The 26,332-nt window shown below is 46.4% G+C and overlaps 1 protein-coding gene across 5 annotated transcripts in view; it reads right to left on the reverse strand.

Annotated features, from left to right (window-relative positions):
• The window catches only part of UBR3 (ubiquitin protein ligase E3 component n-recognin 3), a 207,286-nt gene extending 185,691 nt beyond the window's left edge, over positions 1-21,595 (reverse strand). For 4 of the 5 annotated variants that reach the window (XM_040441568.1, XM_040441565.1, XM_040441566.1 and 1 more), the window contains exons 1-3: positions 21,102-21,595; positions 6,870-7,009; positions 1,869-2,021 (exon numbers count right to left, since the gene is read on the reverse strand). In XM_040441568.1, the coding sequence (XP_040297502.1) occupies positions 1,869-2,021; positions 6,870-7,009; positions 21,102-21,535 (727 nt within the window). In that variant the 5' untranslated portion in view covers positions 21,536-21,595. The remainder of the gene's footprint in view (positions 1-1,868; positions 2,022-6,869; positions 7,010-21,101) is intronic. The other variant, XM_040441567.1, reaches the window with a different exon arrangement.
• Positions 21,596-26,332: the final 4,737 nt, after the last annotated feature.

Genomic DNA, 26,332 nt, shown 5'->3' on the forward strand with positions numbered 1-26,332 from the left:
AAGAAATAAAATAAAAAACACATCTTATACAACTCCTGTAAACTATCATCTGGTCTCCAGTTTTTTTTTTTTGTTTTTTTTAAAAAGGTCATAAAAACACCAACAAAATCCCTATAAAAGATGCTGCAAAGTGCTGTGTGGATTTTGCTATTAAATCAGATGTAATGATCGAGAGAGCACCCCAAAGGGCCAATCACGGGCAAAAAGGAGGAAGTCCTAAGAATATATGTACATGGTGTATATTATTCGCCGATTTTCATACACCTAAGTAGATGAGATTTCCAAAATTTCACGTACAAATTGTCAAAATTTTCGATGCAAAACGGACGTCCATTGCAGAGTTTGAAATCTGCCTATTGTTTATATGGATTTTCAGTGCAGATTTCACCTTTTGCCATGCAAAGGGTAAGATCTCGGGGCAAATCGTCAAAAGGGACCCATGTGGATTTTGGCGTAAAAACCCAGCAAAAACTGCAGGAAAATCTGCCATGTGCATATAACCTAATATGACAGATCCATTTTAATACTTCACAGCACCACTGCAGGAAAAGCTGAGGAGCGATTAACCCTGATCGCATGGAGTTCCCTGGCAACCTGCTAGGTAGCGGTGACCGTCCCTGTAGAAAGGGGGTTGTCGAAATCACATAACTTCTTGAGTCTGTGCATAAAACATTTCATGATATCTCTTCCAACGGAGGGCCAGACCTGCTCTAACTCTGCCGTATATAACGTTGGGAGTTGTAGTATCACAAGGGTAGGAGACAACTGATAAAAACAATGACCTCTGGGAGCGGAGTGCTGCCTCGGATAAACCTGATACTGTTATAAATCAGACGCCCACGGGAATAATGAGATGAGCGTCTTCTGCTGATTATTTCTACTATTCACACGTTGCCATCATTAGCAGCTCATGGACGTCATGCACGTTCCCACATATTCTACCTGGGCTTTTCCTGTTTTTAAAAGGGCTTTTCTTTTTTTCTCTTACTTAGGTCCTTTTACATGGGGTAATTCCAGGCCAGATGAGAAACCATTCAGTTGACACAGCCTGATGGAAGGTGCATGGGATCTCTTGTCCCCCATACTTTTCACATTAGGTCAGCAGCAGTGATGGTCAGTTTTCAGTGTTCGCAAGCGAACACATGCGGGCTGCCATCTTTAGTAAAGTAGACTCACCCGTCCGGCGATGCACAGGTAAGCCCTTGCCTGTGCCGGGAGCCGATCTGAAATCAAATGCAGTCACCGGGAGCAGGAGCTTTTGTCACACTGCGAGTCCGCAGCGCAGCTCCCGTCCTGACCTCCCAGCACTGCCGGGGTCACATAGCATTATATTGATTTATGATGCTATGTAACTCACAGTTCTGGAATGTATTAGATGACACTGACATAATGCTGTCAGTGTCATACAATACATTCCAGAACTGTAAGGGTTACATAGCATCATAAATCAATATAATGCTATGTGACCCCGTCAGTGCTGGGAGATCAGGACGGGTGCTGCGCTGCGGACTCACAGCGTGACAAAAGCTCCTCTGCAAGGGGCCTTATAGTGCGTATGCTAATAAGCATGGAAGCAGTCATTGGTATGCAGGAGGCACAAGGAGCGGTGAGTGAGGCGCTGTTCGGCTGCACTCTCCCTCCCTGGTCTTCTGCATGCCCCGCTCTGCACTGTGTCCTGACTGGTGTGATGCCTCCTGAAGTATTCACTGTTCTCAGTGGGTTCTTTGTTGTACCCCTGAGCTGTTTGCAGATTTTTTTGCGTGCAAAGAGAGCATCCAAGAATGGGTTGTTTAAGGCACACAATCCCTTTAAGACCAGCCTTTATTGCACTGCTCATATACCCTAAAAAAACAGAGTACACAACTTACCACAGCAAAGGTCCTTGTAATATTGCTGGTTGGTGAGAACTTGTGTAAGGACCGTTCGCATCGCTCCCCCCATCTTGGTTAAATCTTCCAGGAAAGATATTTGTGGATCCAAAGCTTGTAGGGTTTTCTGGAAATCTTTATCAGATGCGGAATCTATAAAAAAAAAACAAGAAAGATGTTCTATTGTACTGTATGCACCAGAAAGACACAAATCATTCCGTTTTGGATAAATAACCCCTGACGACAATGACGCTGCGGAGCCTTTTTTCGTACTGGTAATTTGCACAATAGTGAATGGGATTTTATGAACTGCCATTACCAGAACGCAGCTGAAAACCGGAGATATTCAGGATATTCTGCACTTTCCTAGAACAGATTCTTTTCGGGAACAGTGACCACAATTAGCGCATAACCAGAGGGAGAGATTTATCTCCTTTGCGCCTGAAAAGTGGTGTTAAAAAAAAAAAAAAAAGTCACAGGTTTTTTTTTGTTGTTTTTTTTTTAACTGCGACTTTTTTAGAAAATTGTCGCATCTCCCACTTTTTCGCCATCTTTGCCACTTTTCTAAAAGGGGGCATGATAAGGGTGTGACAGCCACCCAGACAAATTTATTTTTATTTATGCCAGTTTTCTACGGCATCTCTGAGCAGTTGTACACTTCTGGTTAGGCGCAAGAACCGCAGGAGGATACACCTAACTTATGACAAGGCGTGCGCCTCATCATAAATTAGGGTCATACTTCGGCAATGTCTAAAACATGTCCCTACACATAGATTATCCTTATCCCACTCCCCAGCACCCGCGTCGCTCCAGCTTCCTGCGTGGCCACCGCTGCATCTCCCCGCCACGCGGATCAAAACATCTGGTGATGTGGGGGGGGGGGGGGGGGGACGACAGCCAATAGCAGGCCGCGATGGGGACAAGCCTCCCTAGTGTCACCCGCGATGCTAGGCAAGCTCGTTCCCACCTCAGCCTATTAGCTGCTCCCCCCGTCGCCAGATGTTTTGATCCGCGCGAAGGGGAGATGCAGTGGCAGCCACACGGGGAACAGGAGCAATGCAGGTGCTAGGGAGCGGGGTAAGTATAATCTATATGGGACATGCTTTAGACATTGGATAACCGCTTTAAGACTGGCACAGAAAGAACCAGTCTTGATAACCATGTATGCTTTTGTGTTGCGCTAACGGGACAGGCCTCCAGAATATTAGCAATTCTCCAAAATCGTTTTATAGGAAACAAAATACACACTGCAGCCAATAAATAGTAAAGAAGATGAAGAAATCCACTTTACATTTCTTGTAATTACATCTCCAGCATGGACGGTAAATGTAACCTAGCAACAGGCTTTCTACAATCGGGGAATTTGTCAGTCAGGTACCGTACTGAGAAAATAGCATAGAAATGCAAGTAGAGTGCGCCAGACGGGTGCCACGGGTTAGTAGCCGATTAGAAACCTCACAAGCCTGTTCATGACGTCTTTTACTGAACTGGCAGCAACTGCAATGATTACATTATTCATCTATATAACAACCACAGACCAATACATATACTGTAAGGGCTCATGCACACAACAGTGTTCTGCGGTCAGTTTTTTACGGATCTGTTGTTCCGTTTTTTGTTGCCGTTTCGTTTTTCCGTATGGCATATATAGTATACAGTAATTACATAGAAAAAATTGGGCTGGGCATAACATTTTCAATAGATGGTTCAGCAAAAAACGGAACGGATACGGAAGACATACGGATGCATTTCCGTATGTGTTCCGTTTTTTTTTTTGCGGACCCATTGACTTGAATGGAGCCAAGCACCGTAATTTGCGGACAAGAATAGGACATGTTTTATATTTTCACGGTACGGAAATACTGAAACGGAATGCACACGGAGACACTTCAGTTTTTTTTTTTTTTGCTGAACCATTGAAATGAATGGTTCAGTATATGTACCGCATACTGAACTCAAAAAACGGCCAGTATACTGAACGCAAGATACTGTCGTGTGCATGAGCCCTAAGGCTCACAGTAGCAATGGAGGCTGCCGGATATAAAAAGTAAAAGCTATGAGGGAATTGTTACTTAAATTCAATGGGTCATCAGAAAATGACCTATTGTTTAAATCATGTTTTTATGTTTAACATATTTTTTAAAATATTTTATTTTTAATTTTCCATGCCAATATCTATATTTAAAAAAATAAAATAAAAAATCCTGCAGTTTTCGAACCGGCCACTAAGACCAATGATAACAGGCGCCACTTCATGGTCTGTGCAGGTCACTTTGCTCCAGTTATCTGCTTATATGTCATTCTAATTCAGCCTGTAATGGCATCACCTGTCTATAGATATGACAGGATCCACTATTCACAAGCTCATCTATACCACTCCAGACCATTGTGTCTATGGATTATTATACAGAACCTGTCAGGACCTTCATCCTGCCCAAACCTCGGCCAGGATGGGCTCCCTGGCTAAAAACAAAAGCTTTAAAAAGCCAGGCATGGGGAGAAGTCATGGAGGGCACCGCCTTGACTGACAGGCTTCTCCCTATCTGTATTAACCCCCCCCCCCCCCCCCCCATGACTCTTCTCCCCGTTCTCAGCTCACATTAAAAACTGTTTTCTGTGGTATTTGGCAGCATTGTATCTGGTCACCATCATGTCAGTCACTCCAATGCCTTCATCTCCCGCCAAAAGGGCATTGGAAGGTTTCGGTGACAACGGCACTAGAGTACTGCGCTTTTCCAAGTTGTCAGAAAATTCATAAACTCCCACTGCAGGCTATAATCTGTGCAGTGCCTACACACACAAAAAAACCATAGTGAAAACAGAGATCCAGATTTGTATTGGATGCCGTGGGAGAGATGCTGCTGCTCAACCTGGTTTGGTAGCTAAACACTTCATTGATGTTGGACCGAGTGTTAAGGGGTCGTCTGCTTTATTTATATTGATTACCCATCATCGGAATAGGTCATCAGTATCAGAACATCTATTGTTTCCAATGGTTGCAATGTGATGCAGTATTTCACATGGCCTCAGACAGACTCATTTTAGAAGCTGCTCCTGTCAAGACTAGAGGGGCTATCCGTCCATTAAAGGTAGGTTCACATATAGGCGACGGCAGTTCACAATGTCAGATTCTACAGTTCACCGCCAGATCCCCAATGATTATAAAGGGGTAAAGCAGAGTATTAACTATCATAATCTCAGTGTATGAATGAGCATTGACTGACTGCTGACACGCAAGAGGACAAACGGGTAACCGGAGCACAGAACCTGCAATCTGCCAGCACTCCCACATGCAACATGTTAGCAGACACAGGCCCAACACAGCCCCTTCTACAGAATCATACGCCCTCCAATTCAAGCTGTATTATCATGGGATGTATCTCGTTAGAATTTTTTTTTTAAAAAACATCAATATCACATCTGTGGAGGTCCTGCTCCAAGTAACCCACCGATCGGCTGACTGAAAAGGCTGTGTGGCACTCCGAAAAGGGCCGCGTCCCTTTCATTATTGAATGGCATCACTGTAATGAGAGCGAGTAGCAGTACCTGGCACAGCCACTAGAAAACATACAGAACGGGGTCTACGAAAAACCAATACTGAGAAAGGACCCTCAAATCTCTGTTTCTGGATCTCTCACCCACAAGTCCCGATATTCCTGATCCTTTGTTCCTTTTTTTCTTCTGTCCAGCAAAAGTGGGGGTTTGTGCTTTAAATGGGGTATACCCATCTCAAACACTGGAGGCATATCGCTAGGACATGCCACCAATGTCAGCTAGGTGTGGGCCCCAGAGGTGCAAGGGGGCCCACAAAGCAAAGAAGAGTGTACCGCGCATTCACTTCTATGGGAGTTCCAAATAAAGCAGAGCGAGCGCACTCAGCCATTTCCTCAACTCCCGTGAAGTGAATGGAGGGTGGCTGCACATGCGTGGTGCACGTTCATTCCTTCACAGAGGTGGGACCCTCACCTATCTGACACTGGTGGCATATCCTTGCAATGGGCCACCATTGTGTGAGATGGGCCAACTGCACCTACTGCTAACGGGCACTACGAGACTCAACAGGACTGCAGGGTTATCTGAGATCACTTTGATATGAGTCAGGGGCAACTTGAGCGCGAGGGGCCACAGTTTATTTAATTGGTTTCATAGGTTTCAATGTTATTTTCTTATACTAGATATTTGGCTGAATGCTCATGCGGTCCTGGCACTCAAAGGTCCCGTTTATTACTTTCCTTTTCATCATGGCTGGGATACTCCATCTCTTTCTAGAAGGACTCCTCCTTCTTATCCTGTCCACTCTGGACGGAGATATTTTACACAATCACTCAAAGTGTCCGGGGTGGCTCCCTGGGGGGTCAGGATGGGGAGTGAACCTTCAATAGGTGTTCAGAAAGATATTCTTAGGGGTCCGTGACCCATGCACTGATGTGCGGGTCTCATAGAAGTGACAAGACAGACACTTTATATCTGGAGCTGTATTACTGAATTACTGTATTGTTAAACCTAGGCCATCAATATCAGGGTCCCAAAAGAACTCTTTAAAATGGGCATTCTGGTAATTTGAAGTAATCCCCTATCCTGTAGATAGGGGATTACTTCAAATTACCAGAATGCCCATTTATAACTATTAGATCAGTAGGGGTCCTACCACTGGGACGCCAGGTGATCACCAGAAGCACCTGGGAAGTGCCATCCTGCTAATGACAGGGGACTGGTAAAGAGAGGAGTATTCTAATTGTATAGTATTGGTAAAAAAAAATTAAAGCGGCTGGACAACCCCATTTAAGTCCTGCATCAGCAAATGCAATGACCTTTACGGTGGTGCATGTGGGTTGTTTCTTTTTCTGCACTGGCACCATGTGTCAGCACAACGCTACCTCCCATTCACTTCTGTTGAAGAACAAAACAAGGAGAGAAAAGCAAATGGCATCACAAGTGGCATATGGCCATGATCGTCCAGCTCAGGCCTTACAGGTGCTTCTGTCACTTTACTGTACATACCTGGCTCGCCGTAGCCATCTCTCAAGTACTGAATAAGGTAGAAGATGAAACGAGGGATGACCAGCTCTGACATCACCAGCAAATCCTGGGGCACAGTGGGAACACAAGAGCTCGACTTTACTCGGTGTCTTTTGCAAAATCTGTAAGAGAAAAGAAAATGCCATAGTAAAACATCAGCACACATCAAAGACCCAACACTGCATTGGTGGAGAGGACCTTCTGCAGGATCTCCTATTTAAGAGGGAAATCCGTGACAGATTCCACCAAACATCCTGAGACTAGACCAGGGATCAGCAACCTTCGGCACTCCAGCTGCTGTGAAACTACAACTCCCAGCATGCAAACTTACTTGGCTGTTCTTGTAACTCCCACAGAAGTGAAAGGAGGATTCAGGGAAGTGTAGTTTCAGAACAGCTGGAGTGCCGGAGGTTGCTGATCCCTGGACTAGACCATCAATATCAAGATCTTAGACGATCTCCTTAAAGGGGTTTCCCCATCTTCAGATGGTCCTCCTCCTGTCTGGATGGGATAGCCAGAGGAGGTCGGGACTAGACAGCGGGTTGCCCTTTGCCATTTTAATAGCTCTGACATTAGTGAATGGAAGTTACAGAAACAGCGTAGCACAGTCCACTTGCCATGGGGGCCCTATTCTAGGGATAGGTGTGGGTTCCGGTGGAGGAACCCACATCCATCAGACAATTATGACATATCCTGGTATAATGCAACCTGCCACTGTGAATCTGCAGTGTAATTACTGGAGATCATTACCATGTTACCTCTCTAACCACCAATGTGTTTATTGTATGTGATTAAAAATGCAAAAAATTAAAACTCATTGTAATCTGGTGGTGGTGGAGATCTGGTAACCCTCGCAGCGGCTCCCACATTATTCCAGTGTGTTTCCGCTATTCATGTAACTGAATGGTTATCAGAGTCTTTGTGGCAGAGAGGTATGCCCGCTACAAAGGGAAGATGGAAGGGTAATCTTTTACAGGCCATTTCCCGCCATCGCTATGACAACACAAGGTCTTCTTCTGAAGTGGAATATGAAAATGCTGTTATAGACAGACGGCTGAATGTGTCTGCCATGGGAGACGTCCCTCGTGTCCGACTGCCGCTATGAATTGCATTGACAGTTTAAAGGGTCACTGATTTTTCATAAAAAAATAAAAACATATCAAAAGTTTTGATCGGGTTAGGGCTGGAGTGCTGAGACCCCCACTGATCACTAGAACGAGGAGGGAGAAGAGCTCCCATATGGCACCCGCTCTCCTTGCTGGAGGAGAGGAAGCGAGTCGGGTTCAATAGAAAGTCTTATGGTCCGTCTCCTGCAGCTGTCAGAGCTCTTCTCTCCTTGCTCTAGGGATTGGTGGGGGTCTCTGCACTCAGACCCTCGCCGGTCAAAACGTAGTTCAATAACTTTTATTATAGAGTCCCCATACATGACCATGTTTTACATCCATTATATAAAGTGTCCACAGATCCATCAATAACATGGGTCACCAGAAAAATAATGTGAGAAATAATAGAGGCTGTATAGAAGTACAGGACCAGACACACTATACCAGTGCTGGCGAACCTATGGCAAGGGTGCCAGAGGTGGCAAACAGAGCCCTCTCTGTGGGCGCCCACACCCTGGAAAAAGTCTATGGTGCACCAATATGCCTTAAACTTTTCCTGCCATTCACCAGCGCAGGCGCACTATGAGCGGCACAGGCAGCGCACTGAATGTAGGCAGGCTATTATAGCTAAATGATAATGTACATGGAAGATATACTATACTGGACTGTAGTATTCAGGTTACATTGCCGTGTTGGCACTTTGAGATAAATAAGTGGGTTTTGAGTAGCAGTTTGGGCACTCGGTCTGTAAAAGGTTCACTATCAGAAAATCAGAACGGTTGATATGTTTTCCATTGAAGCGGTGAAGTCCACAGTGAAAATCCGCTACCTGTGGATTAATGTTTCCGAAATCCGTAATCCACACTGCAAATACGCCACGTCTGAATTCACTCCAAAGAGTTCGTTCACATGTCAAGATCTGCCTGTGGCAACTTCCGCTGATTCCCTTCACTGATCTTCCATCTGTCAACTTTTGCACGCATGGGGGCCATGTCTCGCTTATCGCTGCAGTCACAGTCGGGACTAACGGTGGGTTCATATAATTTTTTTGCCATCCATTTAAGTTATACGTAGTAAAAAATGAAATAAAATAAAAGGATACAAAAGCGCAGCACACCACGCTTTTGTATCCTGCAGAGTCCGGTATTAAAAAAAAAAAAACAACACCACACGTATCTGTTAACGTATACTTTTTTTTTTTTACAATGGAACTCTATGGTGAATGGATGCCACTGTATAGCATCGGTCTGAGGCATCCGTTAATATCTACGGTTTTTGTATACAGTCGTGGCCAAAAGTTTTGAGAATGACACAAATATTAGTTTTCACAAAGTTTGCTGCTAAACTGCTTTTAGATCTTTGTTTCAGTTGTTTCTGTGATGTAGTGAAATATAATTACACGCACTTCATACGTTTCAAAGGCTTTTATCGACAATTACATGACATTTATGCAAAGAGTCAGTATTTGCAGTGTTGGCCCTTCTTTTTCAGGACCTCTGCCATTCGACTGGGCATGCTCTCAATCAACTTCTGGGCCAATTCCTGACTGATAGCAACCCATTCTTTCATAATCACTTCTTGGAGTTTGTCAGAATTAGTGGGTTTTTGTTTGTCCACCCGCCTCTTGAGGATTGACCACAAGTTCTCAATGGGATTAAGATCTGGGGAGTTTCCAGGCCATGGACCCAAAATGTCAACGTTTTGGTCCCCGAGCCACTTAGTTATCACTTTTGCCTTATGGCACGGTGCTCCATCGTGCTGGAAAATGCATTGTTCTTCACCAAACTGTTGTTGGAAGAAGTTGCTGTTGGGAGGGTGTTTTGGTACCATTCTTTATTCATGGCTGTGTTTTTGGGCAAAATTGTGAGTGAGCCCACTCCCTTGGATGAGAAGCAACCCCACACATGAATGGTCTCAGGATGCTTTACTGTTGGCATGACACAGGACTGATGGTAGCGCTCACCTTTTCTTCTCCGGACAAGCCTTTTTCCAGATGCCCCAAACAATCGGAAAGAGGCTTCATCGGAGAATATGACTTTGCCCCAGTCCTCAGCAGTCCATTCACCATACTTTCTGCAGAAGATCAATCTGTCCCTGATGTTTTCTTTGGAGAGAAGTGGCTTCTTTGCTGCCCTTCTTGACACCAGGCCATCTTCCAAACGTCTTCGCCTCACTGTGCGTGCAGATGCGCTCACACCTGCCTGCTGCCATTCCTGAGCAAGCTCTGCACTGGTGGCACTCCGTTCCCGCAGCTGAATCCTCTTTAGGAGACGATCCTGGCGCTTGCTGGACTTTATTGGACGCCCTGAAGCCTTCTTAACAAGAATTGAACCTCTTTCCTTAAAGTTCTTGATGATCCTATAAATTGTTGATTGAGGTGCAATCTTAGTAGCCACAATATCCTTGCCTGTGAAGCCATTTTTATGCAACGCAATGATGGCTGCACGCGTTTTTTTGCAGGTCACCATGGTTAACAATGGAAGAACAATGATTTCAAGCATCACCCTCCTTTTAACATGTCAAGTCTGCCATTTTAACCCAATCAGCCTGACATAATGATCTCCAGCCTTGTGCTCGTCAACATTCTCACCTGAGTTAACAAGACGATTACTGAAATGATCTCAGCAGGTCCTTTAATGACAGCAATGAAATGCAGTGGAAAGGTTTTTTTTTTTGGGATTAAGTTCATTTTCATGGCAAAGAAGGACTATGCAATTCATCTGATCACTCTTCATAACATTCTGGAGTATATGCAAATTGCTATTATAAAAACTTAAGCAGCAACTTTTCCAATTTCCAAAATGTATGTAATTCTCAAAACTTTTGGCCACGACTGTACGTTAAACGGATGGCAAAAACGTGAAGTGAACCCACCCTTAGCGATGACATGTCCCCAAGTGACATATTACTGCTGAGTCACGTGCTGCTTGGCACATCAAAAATAGCTCAAAATAACTACAAAAAAAACTGATCAAGACAGGCGTTCTTTTTTTTCAAAAAAACTACCACAGACAAAGCTGTGTAGGAAGGATCCTTACAACCATTATTCATTAGCAAGTTTCCTAAACTACCTACCTAGTATTTGTGTAGTCCTTGCTCGGCAGAGCTTGAATACTAGGTGCTGCGGGTGACTATGCTGGTTCTTCCTGCTCCTGGGGAAACCAGAAACTCACCTCTGAGAAAAGCACTAGTTGCATGCGTTAATGGCACATCCTTTTGGAAGTCTGGATTTAAAAAAAAAATTAAAAAAAAGCTATCCGACTTATTGAGAACCACAGATCAGATTACTTTTTTTATTTTTTTATTATATTATTTTTTTAATTTTTTTTTTGGGGGGGGGGGGGGGGGGAGCTAGTTAAGCACTACTTTTTTTTTATGGTGCGGACTGTCAGATGCAAATCGCAGATCCCATCCAAGTGAATGGGTCAGTGTCCGCAGATGGCGGGCACGCAGTTGGTGTATCTTTTGCCGTATGTTGCGGATCGCGGACCCATTCAAGTCAATGAGCCTGCACCACAGCACAGAGTTCACATGGCCAGGGCCCATGCATTGTAGCCCGCAGCATGGGCAAGGCGACCATACGGTCATGAGAAAGAGCCCTTAGCCACGGCTCTTCCACAACGTGTGAACCCAAGCTCAGGTGCACCTGCCATGCAGCCACAAAACAGCAGATAGGCAAAATTTTAACTTTACTGCAGCGATGAAGCAGCAAAACCGCAGTTTGTCGAGCCCATAAACAACAAAACTGCTTTTTGTTGCAGTCAATTTGAAAACCACGACGAACTGAGAGAATGTACTGTGGGTGCCCCCTAGCAGCAGTGCGCCCCCAATGTCCACGCCCAGCCGTAGCCGCAGCAGAAAATAATGGCAAGAATTATAGAGAAAGGGAGGGCGACGAAGGAGGTTACTCAGACAATTCATGACAATCAGACCACAGAAGGGTTTTTGGGGTTTTATTATTGGCTGCACGTAGAGGCCCTAAAACGAGGGACCCGGCATCCTGCACATACATGATGTATGTAGGAGATACGTAGCGGGAACTCTCAGATGTGCTGGGGCTCTTCGCAGATGTGTTTAGTGCACAGGGAATCATTAAGCAGCCATTTTAATAGCCCGTCATTACGAAGGTGAAACTATTCCAGATTATAAATAGCAACTTCATTACACACTGTCATAAAACACAATCCATTGGGAGGGAAGTGTATACACTGTGGGTTATTACAGTACACCCCCCCATTATTTTTTTCCTTTGTAGAAACCTGCAACTTTAAAGGACATCTGTTGGCAGATCTGTACCCATGACACTGAGACACCTGTTACATGTGCACTTTGCAGCTGAGAAAAATTATGTTTTAATATATGCAAATGAGCCTCTAGGAGCAACGGGGGCGTTACCATTACACCTAGAGACTCTGCAACTGCCGTGCCCTCTGCACTTTGACAGTGAAAACATCATTACTGCCTGGCCCTGTCAATCAAAGTAGAGAGGACGCAGCAGTTGCAGAGAGAGCTGAGCCTCTAGGTGTAATGGCGACACCCCCATTGCACCTAGAGGGTAATTTCCATATATTAAAACATAATTTTTCTCAGTAAGGCGGGCACATATGAACATGGGACCAACACAGATGCCTTCAGCTGCCAAGTGCACATGTAACAGGTCAGCCAGTGTCATAGGTACAGATCTGCTGACAGATGCCTTTAAAGGGGTGTTCCAGGACCAACAAATGAATGACTTATTAATAGGATAAGACATCAATCTTAGACTGGTGGGGGTCCGAGAACCGCCGGCGCCTCCCTCGCCTCCCTCGCCGCCCCCCCCCCCATCAGCCGCAGGTTCAGGAAGTAAACAGGAACACTACAGCTCCGTACACGGTGTGGGGGCCATTCTTAAGTACAGAAGCTGATGCTCAAATAAACGGAAGATCTGATCCCCTTTAAGAAGGCAAAGCAGTTCTCTGTAAGGTGGGGTAATAATAAGCTAGCCATTTCCTTTGCCTCTTTCAAGGAGTTGTCCTAAGGATCAGAAAAACATGGTTGATACTTACAAAAACAGCACCACCCCTGTTTTATGGGTTGTGTGTGGTATTGCAACTCGGCTTTATTAGAGTCAGAGGGGCAGACCTGCCATACCCCACTCAGCATATAGACAGGGGTGGAGGAAGAATCCTGGACAACCTCTAGAGGACCTGTCAGCTCTCCTGACGTCTGCTCAGTAAATAGGTGTATGGCTCATGAAATTACAAGCCTTAGAACTCTGCAATGAGCCGTTCCTCCATTATTCCTCCAAGACATTTATGAATACAAATTGACAACTGGGCATTGCTGTTTCCCTTGCCCAAAAGGTATGTCCCTGTACAGTCAGTACTGATTGTCAGACCGTGTAGGGACACGTCGCCAAGTCGCAACACCTGTCAATTTATTTATACACTTCCAGGAGGAATAACAGAGGTACGGCACAATGCAGAATTCTAAGCAAAGTTGTTATAGAATTTAACAAAACAGCCAGACCGGGTGAGCGAATAAATTCTCTTCTATACCAACCACAAGAAAGAGCCCGCTATAAGTTAACGAACGCTGCCCTCTCGCCGGACTTTCGAAGCCTCGGCCTAAACAAAAAAGTGCTGCAGATAACCTGCTCCTTACAATCACCCACCCAGTTGTCTCCCTTCCCAACCTCAACGTCCTCCTACAAGAATTCTCTAGTGATTTCTGGATTACAAATTAACCCTTCTAAATCTGAGGTCCTCCATTGTAACACCCCTCCCAATACTGTCGCCCTGATAGAATGGGAATTTGGTTTCCGCACCTGCCCTAGCAAGCTGTCCTATCTGGGAATATTTATTACTTCACAACTGTCCAATACGTACAAAGTAAGGCTACTTTCACACTAGCGTTCGGAGCGGGTCCGTCTGATGTTTCATCAGACGGATCCGCTCCTATAATGCAGACGTTTGCATCCGTTCAGAACGGATCCGTCTGCATTATAACTTAGAAAATTTTCTAAGTCTGAAAGTAGCCTGAGCGGATCCGTTCAGACTTTACATTGAAAGTCAATGGGGGACGGATCCGCTTGAAGATTGAGCCATATAGTGTCATCTTCAAGCGGATCCGTCCCCATTGACTTACATTATAAGTCTGGACGGATCCGCTCGCCTCCGCACGGCCAGGCGGACACCCGAACGCTGCAAGCAGCGTTCAGGTGTCTGCTCGCTGAGCGGAGCAGAGGCTGAGCGCTGGCAGGCGGATGCATTCTGAGCGGATCCGCCTCCATTGAGAATGCATTGTGAAAGCAGGTGTGAAAGTAGCCTTAACTACACTCCGCTCTTCAGTGAGATAAGGGACTCGCCTTTATTATTATCTTGGCTAGGTAGGATCCATACCATTAAGATGGTAATATTGCCACGTTTATTGTATCTATTTAGAACCTTACCCATCCAGGTTCCCCTAGCGGATCTACACCGACTACACAGAGACCTCTCCTCTTTCATCTGGGTGCGTCGAAGGCCGAGGATTAAACTTGAAGTCATGTTTCTTCATAAACGAAAAGGAGGTCTTTCAGTCCCCAAATATTACAAAGCTGCTCGCTTGCACAACTTCTTTTGGTCCATGGTCATCGGCATCCCCCGATATGGGTTGCCTTGGAGACATACATGGATTACCCCAGCTTTCTGGCCTGCATTATTTTGGGATACAAATCCTCTCCCTACTGACCTTAAATCTAAGGCCCTACTACCTTTCTATGCTATCCAACTATGGCGATCAGTCCGTTTTAAGGTAGGTCTCCAATCCAAGCCTGCTTCCCTTACTTCTCTATTGACTAACCCGGCCTTCCCACCTGGGATGGACTCGAGTGGTTTGTCATGGTGGTCCGCCAACCGCTTGACAAGACTGTCTGACTTACCATCTGCAGATCAGTTAAAGGGAACCTGTCATCGGGATTTTGTGTATAGAGCTGAGGACATGGGCTGCTAGATCGCTGCTAGCACATCCGCAATACCCAGTCCCCATAGCTCTGTGTGCTTTTATTGCGTAAAAAAAAAAAAGATTTGATACATATGCAAATTAACATAAAAGAGTCATATCTTACTTGTGTGACCAGAGAAGAGTATTTTCAAGCTCTGACTCATCTCAGGTTAATACGCCCCATTTAAGTTGGCCCAACACTTCCTGCTCGCGGCGCGTATACACATAGCGGCCAAATGGCGATCCAACGACCTTTGTCTTGCAACGAATGGATAGAATGGCCATATATGAAAAGATTACAGCTAATATGGGGGATACGATGGAATCATACTTAAAACTCCGGCAGCCGTGGCTGGCCTCCTCCCACACTTCTCATAGGATACCCTACTTGTCATTGTAACTTTGGTTAGAGGTTATGGACTTCTCCTAATGTATGCTCCGAGATGCCTGGGTTACATCTGCCCCCTCCATGTATCCAAGCCTTGCATTCACAAGGATACCATGTTTTTGTTACCTGATGTATGTGAATCTATTGTTTTTTTTCCCCATTCACCTATCCCTTTTTGTTGGATACTACATGCATAAAACTTTACACCTATTATTAACCACCTCCTGCGTGAGGTGCTCTTTTATGATATGGTTTCTGGTTTTGTAACCTTATCCTATTTCATTCTTCAATAAAACCAACTTTTGAAACTAAAAAAGTGCTGCAGAAGAAGCACGAGTTTACTGTACAACGAGTAGATCACATGCATCACTTCTCATCCAGGAGTCAGCCAAGAGCGACGACGCTGACAGCTCGGAGGAGTCAACAAGTGGTGGATCAAGATCCTTATCCGTGGACACTATTAATAGGCTGGGATCCTCCTCCGGCCTCTGGGAAGGAGGTGAGGCCGGGCGACAACACAGGCTTCTGTTCTGTGTACTAGACAGAAAAGTCTGACTCACCCCAAACTTGGCACAGACTACTAGGCGGCTCCCATTATAGGAGCAGGTGACCGAAAATAGCATGCCGATAATGCCGAGGCCGAGCGCCTGCCAGACAGCATGCAAAAAGTGCCCAACTGGAAGAGAATAGTAACACTACAGATATACATGAAAGAGGCAAAAATGTAAAGGGTGGCCCACTTGTAGGATGTGCAATTAACCTATGATTGATAGACTAGCATTAGTCTAGTGCTGAAAAATCTTTACCCTGCCCAGAGACCCCCGAGACCCCGCTTTAATGGTAACTGCAGCACAGCTCCACTCAAATGCATGAGGCAAAATTGCAACTCCCTGCAGAGCCATGTGGCCGGGCGCGCCGCTCTGCAGGTAAGGGCTCATGCACACGGCCGTAGTTTTGGTCTGCATCCGATCAGCGTATTTAGCGGACCCGATGCCGACCCTGTCAGCTTAATGGGGCCACAAAAGAAGCAGACAGCACACAGTGTGCCGTCCGCATCCACAAGTCCATTCCGTGGCCTCGCAATAGGATAGAACATGTCCTGTTCTTGACCGTTATAAAGTTTGAAAAAAAAATGGTGCCTTGCACTTGGCCAGGATCTGCAATTTGCGGACCGCAAAACACTTCCGGCTGTGTGCGTGAGCCCTAGCCGTATATAATCCGGCAAACAGGGCCTGAGTGTCAGCCACGTCCCCTGGGCAGACAGAGGCTCATCTGATCTGAACTCACTGCATCATAGTGATTTAGGAGACAAGACGCCGTCAGTCCGGTGCCCAACATACGGGCCGCGTTTCCCGGACTGTACAATACGCCATGTCTGAGACCGGAGAAGGGGACCCAGTGCAAAATCAAAGCTACTGCCTTCTTATTCTCAGGATCGCTGGGGGTCTTAGAAGTCAGAACCCCCATGATCAAAAAGGGATGGCATAACCTAGTAATAAAAACAATAATCTTTATTTATATAGCGCCAGCATATACCGCAGCGCTTTATAATTCAGAGGGCAGGGTTCATGTACGAAACAAAAGACATCACAACGTAACCAGCTAATATACAACAGAAACACTAGGAGCGAGGGCCCTGCTTGCTTTGGATAACCCAGGGACCCCCCCCCCCCCCTCCTCCTCCCAGAAGCTCCCACTTCTGCGCAAGGGCAGCACGCATTCACAGTATGTGCACCATCATGCAGCAGAATCTACTGCATCAGCGCAGGCGATACATGCTTTCAGTGCAAGCGCAGAAGAGGATGCGCCCAGGGCAGCGGTCACGTGGGTAAATTGTGCGACCACAACCATCTTGATTGCAATGGACACAGCGACCACCACACCGGTAGAACACTGGATCCATGGACAGCGAGGGACACTGAAATGGAGTACTGAAAGGGGGTTTGCTAGGATAGTGCCGGCTAGGTTAGGATGTTACAGATGTTCCTCAAGAAAGTGGCCAACCCTTTTACCCAATGCCAGATAACATTATGGGCACACGCCAGACCAACAAGTAGCAGAGTAAAGGCGGCCATATACATTCAATAGTTGTTGGCCAAACTATCAACAGCCATCTCCCCCCGACTCCCTCAGCTCGGCCTCCAATACACGTCACAGATAAAGGGTTACAATACACTGTTCAAGATGGCACACTGAGGCGGATTTAGTAAACCTCTGGATAGGTCATCAGTATCTGATCGATGGGGACCTGCTCTGACATCATTGAAGGTCCTTTTGCAGGTCCTGCAGGAAGAAGAAAGAAGACGGTGCCGGCTGCGCGATCAAGTGGATGAGTGGAGTTTATTAATTTATTTATTTTTAACCCCTCAATGGACATTTTAGTAATCATTCTGTATTAGGAATGCTATTTTCCCTTATAACCATGTTATAAGGGAAAATAATACAGTGAATTGACTTTAATGGGGTCCGGGGTTGCTCATTCCCATTTACTAACATCATCTCCTAGCAACCATGCGTGAAAATCACACCGCATCCGCACTTTCTTGCGGATGCTATGCGATTTTCACACAGCCCCATTCACTTCTATGGGGCCTGCGTTGTGTGAAAGACACAGAATATAGAAATGCTGTGATTTTCAAGCAACGCACAAGTAATGCGTGAAAATCATCGCTCATGTGCACAGCCCCATAGAAATGAATGGGTCAAGAGTCAGTGCAGGTGGAATGCGTTCACCTCACGCATCGCATCTGCGCGGAATACTCGCCCGTGTGAAATTCTGCATTCCTCTCGAGATCTCACCGACCTGGAGATAACGGAAGGAAAATGATGACACCCCAGAGGGTAACGTCACTTTACCAGGTTCCCTGATAGACACCCCTTCTATAAAGGCCATACACATTACAGAGACACCACCTTTAAGAGTCTGTTTCAGCAAGAACATTTTTAGGGCTGCGTTCACATCATGTTCTGGTTTAACATATATATTAGGCTTAAGCTACACGGCGACATTCATGTCACGCAACATTTTTTGCACAACAACAGTCGCCGTGTAGCCCTAGCCTGATGTGAACAGCCCCTTAAAGATCAGCCGTTTCAGTAACTACTCGCATTTCTCATGCAAAAAATAATAATTCTGGAGCACCTATTCTTGTGACTATGATGTGCCATTCCTGCATTATTCCCACTAGAAGTTTACAAATGGCCACAGTCTGCAGTAAAGGTACTACTGGGTGTTACCTGTAGCTGGTGTGTCTGACTTTGTACAAGCAGTGCTGCCGCTGTCAGACTGTGCAAGGACACACCCCAACTGGTAACACCCATCTGGACCTTTACTGCAAGCCGCTAGACAATTCATAACTTCAAGCAAGAATAATAAAGGAATGGAACAACAGAGTCATAAGAATAGAGGCTCCAGATTTGATATTACATGGGGAATGCAAGTAGTTACTAAAACAGACATGTCAGGAGAGGGGACGGGTCCTCTTTAAATGAGTGTCCGCATGGAACAAAAAAACATTACTTGCTGATCCCCTGGTGTTACATCGCCAACCTGTTACATGTGCGTTTGGCAGCTGAAGACATCTGTGTTGGTCCCATATTCATATGTGTCCGCATTGCTGAGAAGCGCAGCAGTTGCAGAGAGAGCAGAGCCTCTAGGTGTAATGGTGACACCCCCGTTGCTCCTAGAGGTCATTTGCATATATTAAAACATAATTTTTCTCAGCAATGCCAACACATATGAACATGGGACCATCACAAATGCCTTCAGCTGCCAAGTGCACATGTAACAGGTCAGCCAGTATCATAGGGACAAATCTGCTGACAGATGTCTTTTAACCCAACGTGCCCCTTATTTATATACACACATTGTAATGTTCCCATAGAGCAGTGTCGTGCTCCTAAGCGCCCTCTAGCGTTAGGCTTCCATAAACACTATTGTAGTCCAGTGGTAACAGGGATGTCCCAGTATTCCCACAGCTCCCCGGCATCTACCTCCTGGGTAAGGCCTCCTGCACACCGCCGTGTCCGTTTTGCAGTGCGAATATCGCAGATCTGCAAAACACAGACGCGGTCCATATGCATCCCACACTTTTCGCAGGCCCCATTGTAAAAATGCCTATTCTTGTCTGACAGGAACAGGACACGTTCTATCACTTACGGCACGGGCGAAAGGATTCAGACGGCACAAGCATTTTTGTCGGCCACTTAGAAATCAAAGGGTCCAAGTTCGATCCGCTAAAAATGCGAACCAAAAATACGGTCGTGTGCATGAGGCCTAAGAGTCGCATCTATAATGGACTTTCACTCTTAATACCCAGTATCTGCACTGCAGCTATTTAAAGGGGTTGTCCTGCCATTTATATTGATGACCTACGGGGACCCCCGCCGATCAGCAGTTTGACGAGCTGTGTAGATGCAGCCCAGTGTAATTTCAAGTATTCCTCACCACACTGCACTCCTGAGACGACGGGCAGGAAGCAGTGCTGGTATAGAGCGCCGCCTCCTCACCTAACAGCTGATTGGTGGGGGTCCGACAGGCAGCCTGCCAATCAGATATTGATGACCTATCCTGAGGATAGGTCATCAATATATATGGCAGGACAACCCCTTTAAAGGGGTTGTCTGGGTTCAGAGCTAAACCCGGATATACCCACATTTTCACCCAGGTAGCCCCCCTGATGTTAGCATCGGAGCATTTCAATCCAGCGCAAGGCAAGGGCTTTTTTATTTACCATAACACACTGCTAAGTGGAGGCTTCCACTGGCTCTGATGGGCGGAAGCTTCCTCCTGGCAGACCGGTACGTCAGCAGATCTCCTGAAAATGATCGCTAACATCAGGCGGGCTGCCTGGGTGAAAATATGGGTATGTCCAGGTTCAACCCCTTTAAGCGTCAGGAAACGAGGCTGGAGACCTCTGCACATCATCTTGGTATATGCCTGACAGGCTGACCTCTGGACACAGTGGGGGTCATTTATCAAACTGGTGTAAAGTAGAACTGGCTCAGTCACCCGTAGCAGCCAATCAGATTCCACCTTTCATTTTCCAAAGGAGCTGTCAAAAAATGAAAGGAGGAATCTGATTGGTTGCTATGGGCGACTAAGCCAGTTCTACTTCACACCAGTTTGATAAATGACCCCCAGTATCTGTCAGTCTGCACCGCACAAGAATAAAGTGTGTCACGTGTACAAGGACCCTTAGGCCCGTGGATTCTTGTAGCCTGAAGCGTACTGCGTGTGATGGATCAGGCACTGCGTCATGATTCCCGTAAAGGAAGCCATGACAGCGGTGTGAACAGCGATCAATCCCACCGAAACATCTGGAATAAAAACGTCCATGGGATCCACTGGGACTGAGGTTCTGGCTGCGTCATGTGGTCCGGCAGAACCATGGACGCCGTAAGACAAACCAATCGCGCCCCATTGGAGTCCATGGCGTCGGTCGGGCGCTGTCATATCACAGATCAGGCGTGAACCTAGCTTTATTCTTCACCTGTCAATGAAGCAATGACATGAAGGAGAAAAGCGGCTTGGCCTCCGGTGACGCGGGGGTCCGCAAATGACATTTACCGTACTTAGGTTATTGGTGTAAGGATCCAGAAAACAGGTAAAGAAAAGGTCCTGAACCAGATGAGCCCCTAATACCGGGCCATGGACACCACACACACACCCGAGGAAGGACTATGGAATAGCGCTCCTTCCCCAGCATGCTGGGGGTTGTAGTCCCCCGCAGGTGACACGCAGTGACAGGCAGCACTCACCCGCTCTCCCGCATGACATTGCTGTCCCCGCAGTCACACGCCCCCCCGGCCTGGCTGCGGAACATGTTGAAGTCATGGCCGGCGTGTTCTCCCTGGTTGAAGCACTCGGCACACAGGGACATGCAGGGGGAAATGCCGCACGTCCGGCACCGGTACGCCACGAAGTTGGCCGTCCACACCAGGCCGCACAGGGTGGCGTTATCGTACGAGCGCACCGCCTGACAGAAGTCCTCGAACTTGTCCCCTCCGGCCAGCAGCGACCTGCACCAGTCCAGCGCCTCCCCCGCCGGCCGCTCCGCACACAGCACCCAGTCCAAAAGCTCGTTCAGCTGCTCCCGGCTCCGGTCCGTCACACGGCTCAGTTCGCCCTTCAATTGAGCCGCTGTCGCCTCCTTATCCCGGCTGAGAAGCGGCGGCGGCGGCTCTGCCGCCATGATGACTGCTCGGGAGGGTTACTGGGATTTACTTTTGTTGTGCCTTCCATACATGGAGCGCGTCTTCTCTCGCGAGATCTCCGCTGACCCCTGCCGTCAGTTTTTCGGCACTGCGGGTGGCAGGCAGACGCATTGGGATTGACTGAGCGTGATCTGCAGTGTGTCGCGCTAGCCCATAGCAACCAATCAGATTGCTGCTTTCACTCTCCGAACGTGCTCAGCAAAATAAGAGCCGGAATCTGATTGGTGGTTAGGGGTTCACACAGAGAGTGCTGTGGTAGTCCAAGATTGAAACATTAAAGGGTTAATCTGATCGTTACAAGTGATTTCAATTGGAAAGTGGTGGCATATCCATTGGTTAGGGGATAACGGCTAGATCTGTGGGGTTCCAACTGCTGGGACCCCCACCAACCACTAGGACAGGGGCCCTGGGCCCCAGCTTGGTTATCCTTATCAGTGCCATAGTGTATGGAGCGGAGGCCCACATGTTCAACCACTATTCATTTAACTCCTGGCTGCGCTCTTGTGGCTGGGGAGAACAGGACACGAGACCCACGTTGTAACTTTTGGTGGGGATCCCAGCGATCAGACCTCCGCTGATCCAGCAGTTATCCAGTGGATAGGGAATAATTTGTGATTATCGGAATACCCCTTAAAGGCCATGTACACCTATGTGCAATTTTGTTTTTACTAATGCATTGTATTCCTTTTGAGCTAAAAATCATTTTTTCAGTTGGTCTTTGTTAAAAATGTTGAACCCCTGTCTCTGTGCAGCCTTCAGATTCTCTAGTAGAAGAATCTGAATTTTCACTCTGTTCCATCAGGCAGTGGCGTAGTGTGGGTTGGCAGCACCCAGGGCAAGCCAAAAATTGCGCCTTTCCCCAAGCTAGTGGGCACGTCCATTTTAACAGATAATGTAGTAGATATCACTTGCAGTCCTACGTAACTCCACAGATAACACAGTGATAACTCTCTAAATACAGATAATGTGGTAGATGGGTGTGAGGCCCCAAAATTCAGAACATGCTCAGTGTGATCTGAAGTCTGCGGCAGCGTGGGCCAAATTCTCAATCTCCTCCCCCAACCGTTCCATGAAACAGATATTTGGATGGACATTACATACATCGCTATTACATATAGAGTAGAATACAGCACCATACCTGTTACATCCAGTGAAGTCTCCTGAGATGTAGACTCTTCCCTCAACGTCTTCATTCGAAGATAAGACCGCCATGATCCCTTATTTCAGCCGCTTCTCGTCTCTGCAGAGTATCATAGAAAAAATGTTGATTCCTCTTGGCTCCCTCTGTATTATTAATATAATGTCCCCCTCATTAGTATAATGTCCTCGGTCCTCCTCCCTGCTCCTCCCCCACCCCCATAGTGCCCCCAGTACCTCGGCAATTAGGATAGGGTACATACATCAGACATCCCAACCTGCAAAAACTCATTTCAGGGAGGTGCACTTCTCATTTCAGGGAGGTTTTCTTTTTTTTTTTTTACGAACTTTTTATTACATTTTCCAGACATATGCAGTATCTGCACACTTTGCTCTATGGTGTGGAGGACTGGGCTCATTACCCTGCCCCAAATTATCATATTTATGTATATAATTAAAGGGATTCTGTCACCACCTATTAGCCCTGTGAGCTAAACATCTGCTCATGTCCAGGGCAGCATTCTGATTTCTAAGGTGGCCTTATAAAAGCTATTTGTGGCTTTATTCTGCGGAAAAACAGGTTTTACTAACCTGTCAATCATTGAATTAAGGTGCCCAAGCAGGGGAGGTCTGTGGATGCATGGTGCCCGGCCGCACGCATCGCCGTTCGTGCCCAGCGCCGCCTTCTGCTCCTCAGTGCCGCCTCTCCCTCCCTCCTCCTCCTCCCGCTTTGAGATCCCGCGCGTGCGCACAGGCTCAGCCTGATGCGCCGTTGCGGACTGCTGGCATCGGCTTCTTCTTGCACTGTGCGCACGCGCCGAGAAGGGGACACTGCTACAGGTTGCCGGAAAGGTTTACTGCGAGTAAACTAGAGATGGGAAGTTCGGATCTTTCAAATGAACTGATTCATGAATCGAATCTTCGGTTCATTCGCTGAGCTGACAAGAAGCAAGTGAACCGAAGCTAAGGTTGCGCAATGCGCATGTGCGAATGCTTCGATTCACTTGCTGACTCGCTGAGTCGGCTCTTGGTCAGGAAGTTTATTCTTTAAAACCCTGTGTGTAATTATCTACCCCACTGTAGAAAAAAAAACGGGGGGGGGGGGTGAATTTAACACTGGGGTAAATAATATAATTAAAATGGAGGGTTAAATGTGTAAATGTATTTTAAAAAAAATACATCTCTCTCAATAGTTATATAGCTACTGAATGAGACAGAAGAAGGGATGCCTTTAACATATATATCTCCTTGAGAAGCCAATTTGACCCTAAAGGGTTAATTCAACCTGTAATCTAAACTCTGTGTCCTGTCACTTCTCTTATCTCTCTGCTGACTGCTGTCTGTCCCTTAACCTTATCACTGCTGCAGCCTGGTCATCAGCCTCAGTGTAAACTGTTCCAGTGACTCACGGTTCTTTTAACACAAAGAATCGAATGAGTCTCTAACTAAGGCCTCATGCACACGGCCGTGTTCCGCGGCCGAGAGCGGTCCGTGGTAACCCGGCCGGGATTCCTGCTGACAGCAGGAGCGCACACGGCGTCATTGGTTGCTATGACGCCGTGCGCTTCATGCAGCCGCTGCTGTACAGTGATACACTCGTAACTGACTACAATTGCGTGCCTACTCACGCGGTTTTCCCGCAATGCACACGCGACGCATCCGGAGCAAATCCGGGAAGCCCGTGTGAAAGAGGCCTAAATGTTCTGACACCTGGGTGTGTCTTATAAAGCGAAAAATACGGTAGCTTCATAAAAGGTACCTGACATGCCCAAACTCTGTGACCTGGAGTCACTGGGGCAGATCCGCGTGATTGCTGAGCAGTGATGAGCGGCAGGGGCAATTTTCGAATTCCCGATATTTCGCTAATATTTGGGCGAATATTCGTAATAAATTTGATTATTTTCTTGATTGCGAAAATCGGCAATGTACTATTCGCGTAATGCGCGCGCAATACGGGCGTGGGTCACTTTTGCTACATTTTTCAACCTGCTAGAAGTTTCCTGAGACTGGAGAAAATGGTTGGCACGGCAGAACATTACAATAGCTTTCTATGCAGATAGAGTGCTCTAATATATTCGCGATTGTGCAAATCGGCAATTAATGATGCGCATATTTTGGCGCAATACGTGCAACTTCACATTTTAGCAGGTCTGACTACATATTACAGATTGGTGCACTAAGTATTGTTGTGAACTTGTGACATCACAGCGCTATGTCTGCAGCATGTATGTATGGACAGCAGAACCTATCAGCTCCACTATATCAGGATATAACCTACACTGACTATCTCCCACTATCTGTATTATATATATAAGCTAACTGTAATACAACAAAGCACAGAGCACAGCAATGTCACCGCTCTCTCTCTCATAAATGCAAAAAACTGCAGAAAATGGCTGCTGGGGAGGTTCTTATATAGTAAGGGGTAGGCAAGTTTCCTATTGATGCCCTTTGAAAAAGCTAGTGTAGCGAAACGGACGCCAGGGCTGTTCCTCCAGCCAGGTTTGTTATCATTAGGCCTCTTTCACACTACCGTGTTTTTTTTTCCGTTTTGCAGGCCGTATTTTGCGTTCCGTATACGGTCCATATACGGAACCATTCATTTCAATAGGTCTGCAAAAAAACGGAATGTACTCCGTATGCATTCCGTTTCCTTGTTTCCGTATCTCCGTTCCGTGCAAAAATAGAACATGTCCTATATTTGGCCGCAAATCACGTTCCGTGGCTCCATTAAAGTGAATGGGTCTGCAAAAAAAACGAAATTCATACGGAAATGCATCCGTATGTCTTCCGTATCTTATGTTATGCCTGTCTGCGGTCTATGTGTTTCTGCCGGGATTATAGTGGCACTTTTTATATCCTTTCTGCCGGCTGCTCTGCATATACCTATAGTATAGTATTTTCGGCATACTACATACTTGCCCTTCTCTGGTGTAGCACATATACTGCAGTGACTTTATGCAACATTATCACTGTTATATCCTATGGTTTGGAGGTTTTTTATCCACACTCCTTTGCATCTCTTGATTGTGTTTTATCATGTATGTCAGCATATTTGTCTAATAAAGAATTGTAGGTGATCATTATCCGCGGGTTTGTTTTGTTTTGTATAGGAGTTTGATAACTTTCCTATTGATGTTGCTAAGCTCAGACAAAGATATTGCAGCTGTTAGAGATGTGTGAATTTCATTCTATATTTTGTATCTCTAGGACTGTAACTAGTTAACTTTTCTGAAGCTGTTACAAACTATTTCTTCCTTTGACTCAAGGAGCCCCCCCTCCTCCCTTTGTTCAGTCAACGCTGAGGAGGGGGGGGGGGGCAAGCAGCTGGGCTGACTTCTCTGGTTACAGATGTATAGACTGTGAAAGAATGCTTAAAGGGGTTCTGCAGTTTGTTTAAACCAGGCATCCTCAAACTGCTGCCCTCCAGCTGTTGTAAAACTACAACTCCCACAATGCCCTGCTGTAGGCTGATACCTGTAGGCTGTTCGGGCATGCTGGGAGTTGTAGTTTTGCAACAGCTGGAGGTCCGCAGTTTGTGGATGCCTGGTTTAAACTGATGATCTATCCTCTGGATAGATCATCAGCAGTGACGTAGGGATCGCCATAGCAACCATAGAAGTGGCTATGGGGCCCTA

This window comes from Bufo bufo, chromosome 7, assembly GCF_905171765.1.
Source record: "Bufo bufo chromosome 7, aBufBuf1.1, whole genome shotgun sequence".
Taxonomy (NCBI): domain Eukaryota; kingdom Metazoa; phylum Chordata; class Amphibia; order Anura; family Bufonidae; genus Bufo; species Bufo bufo.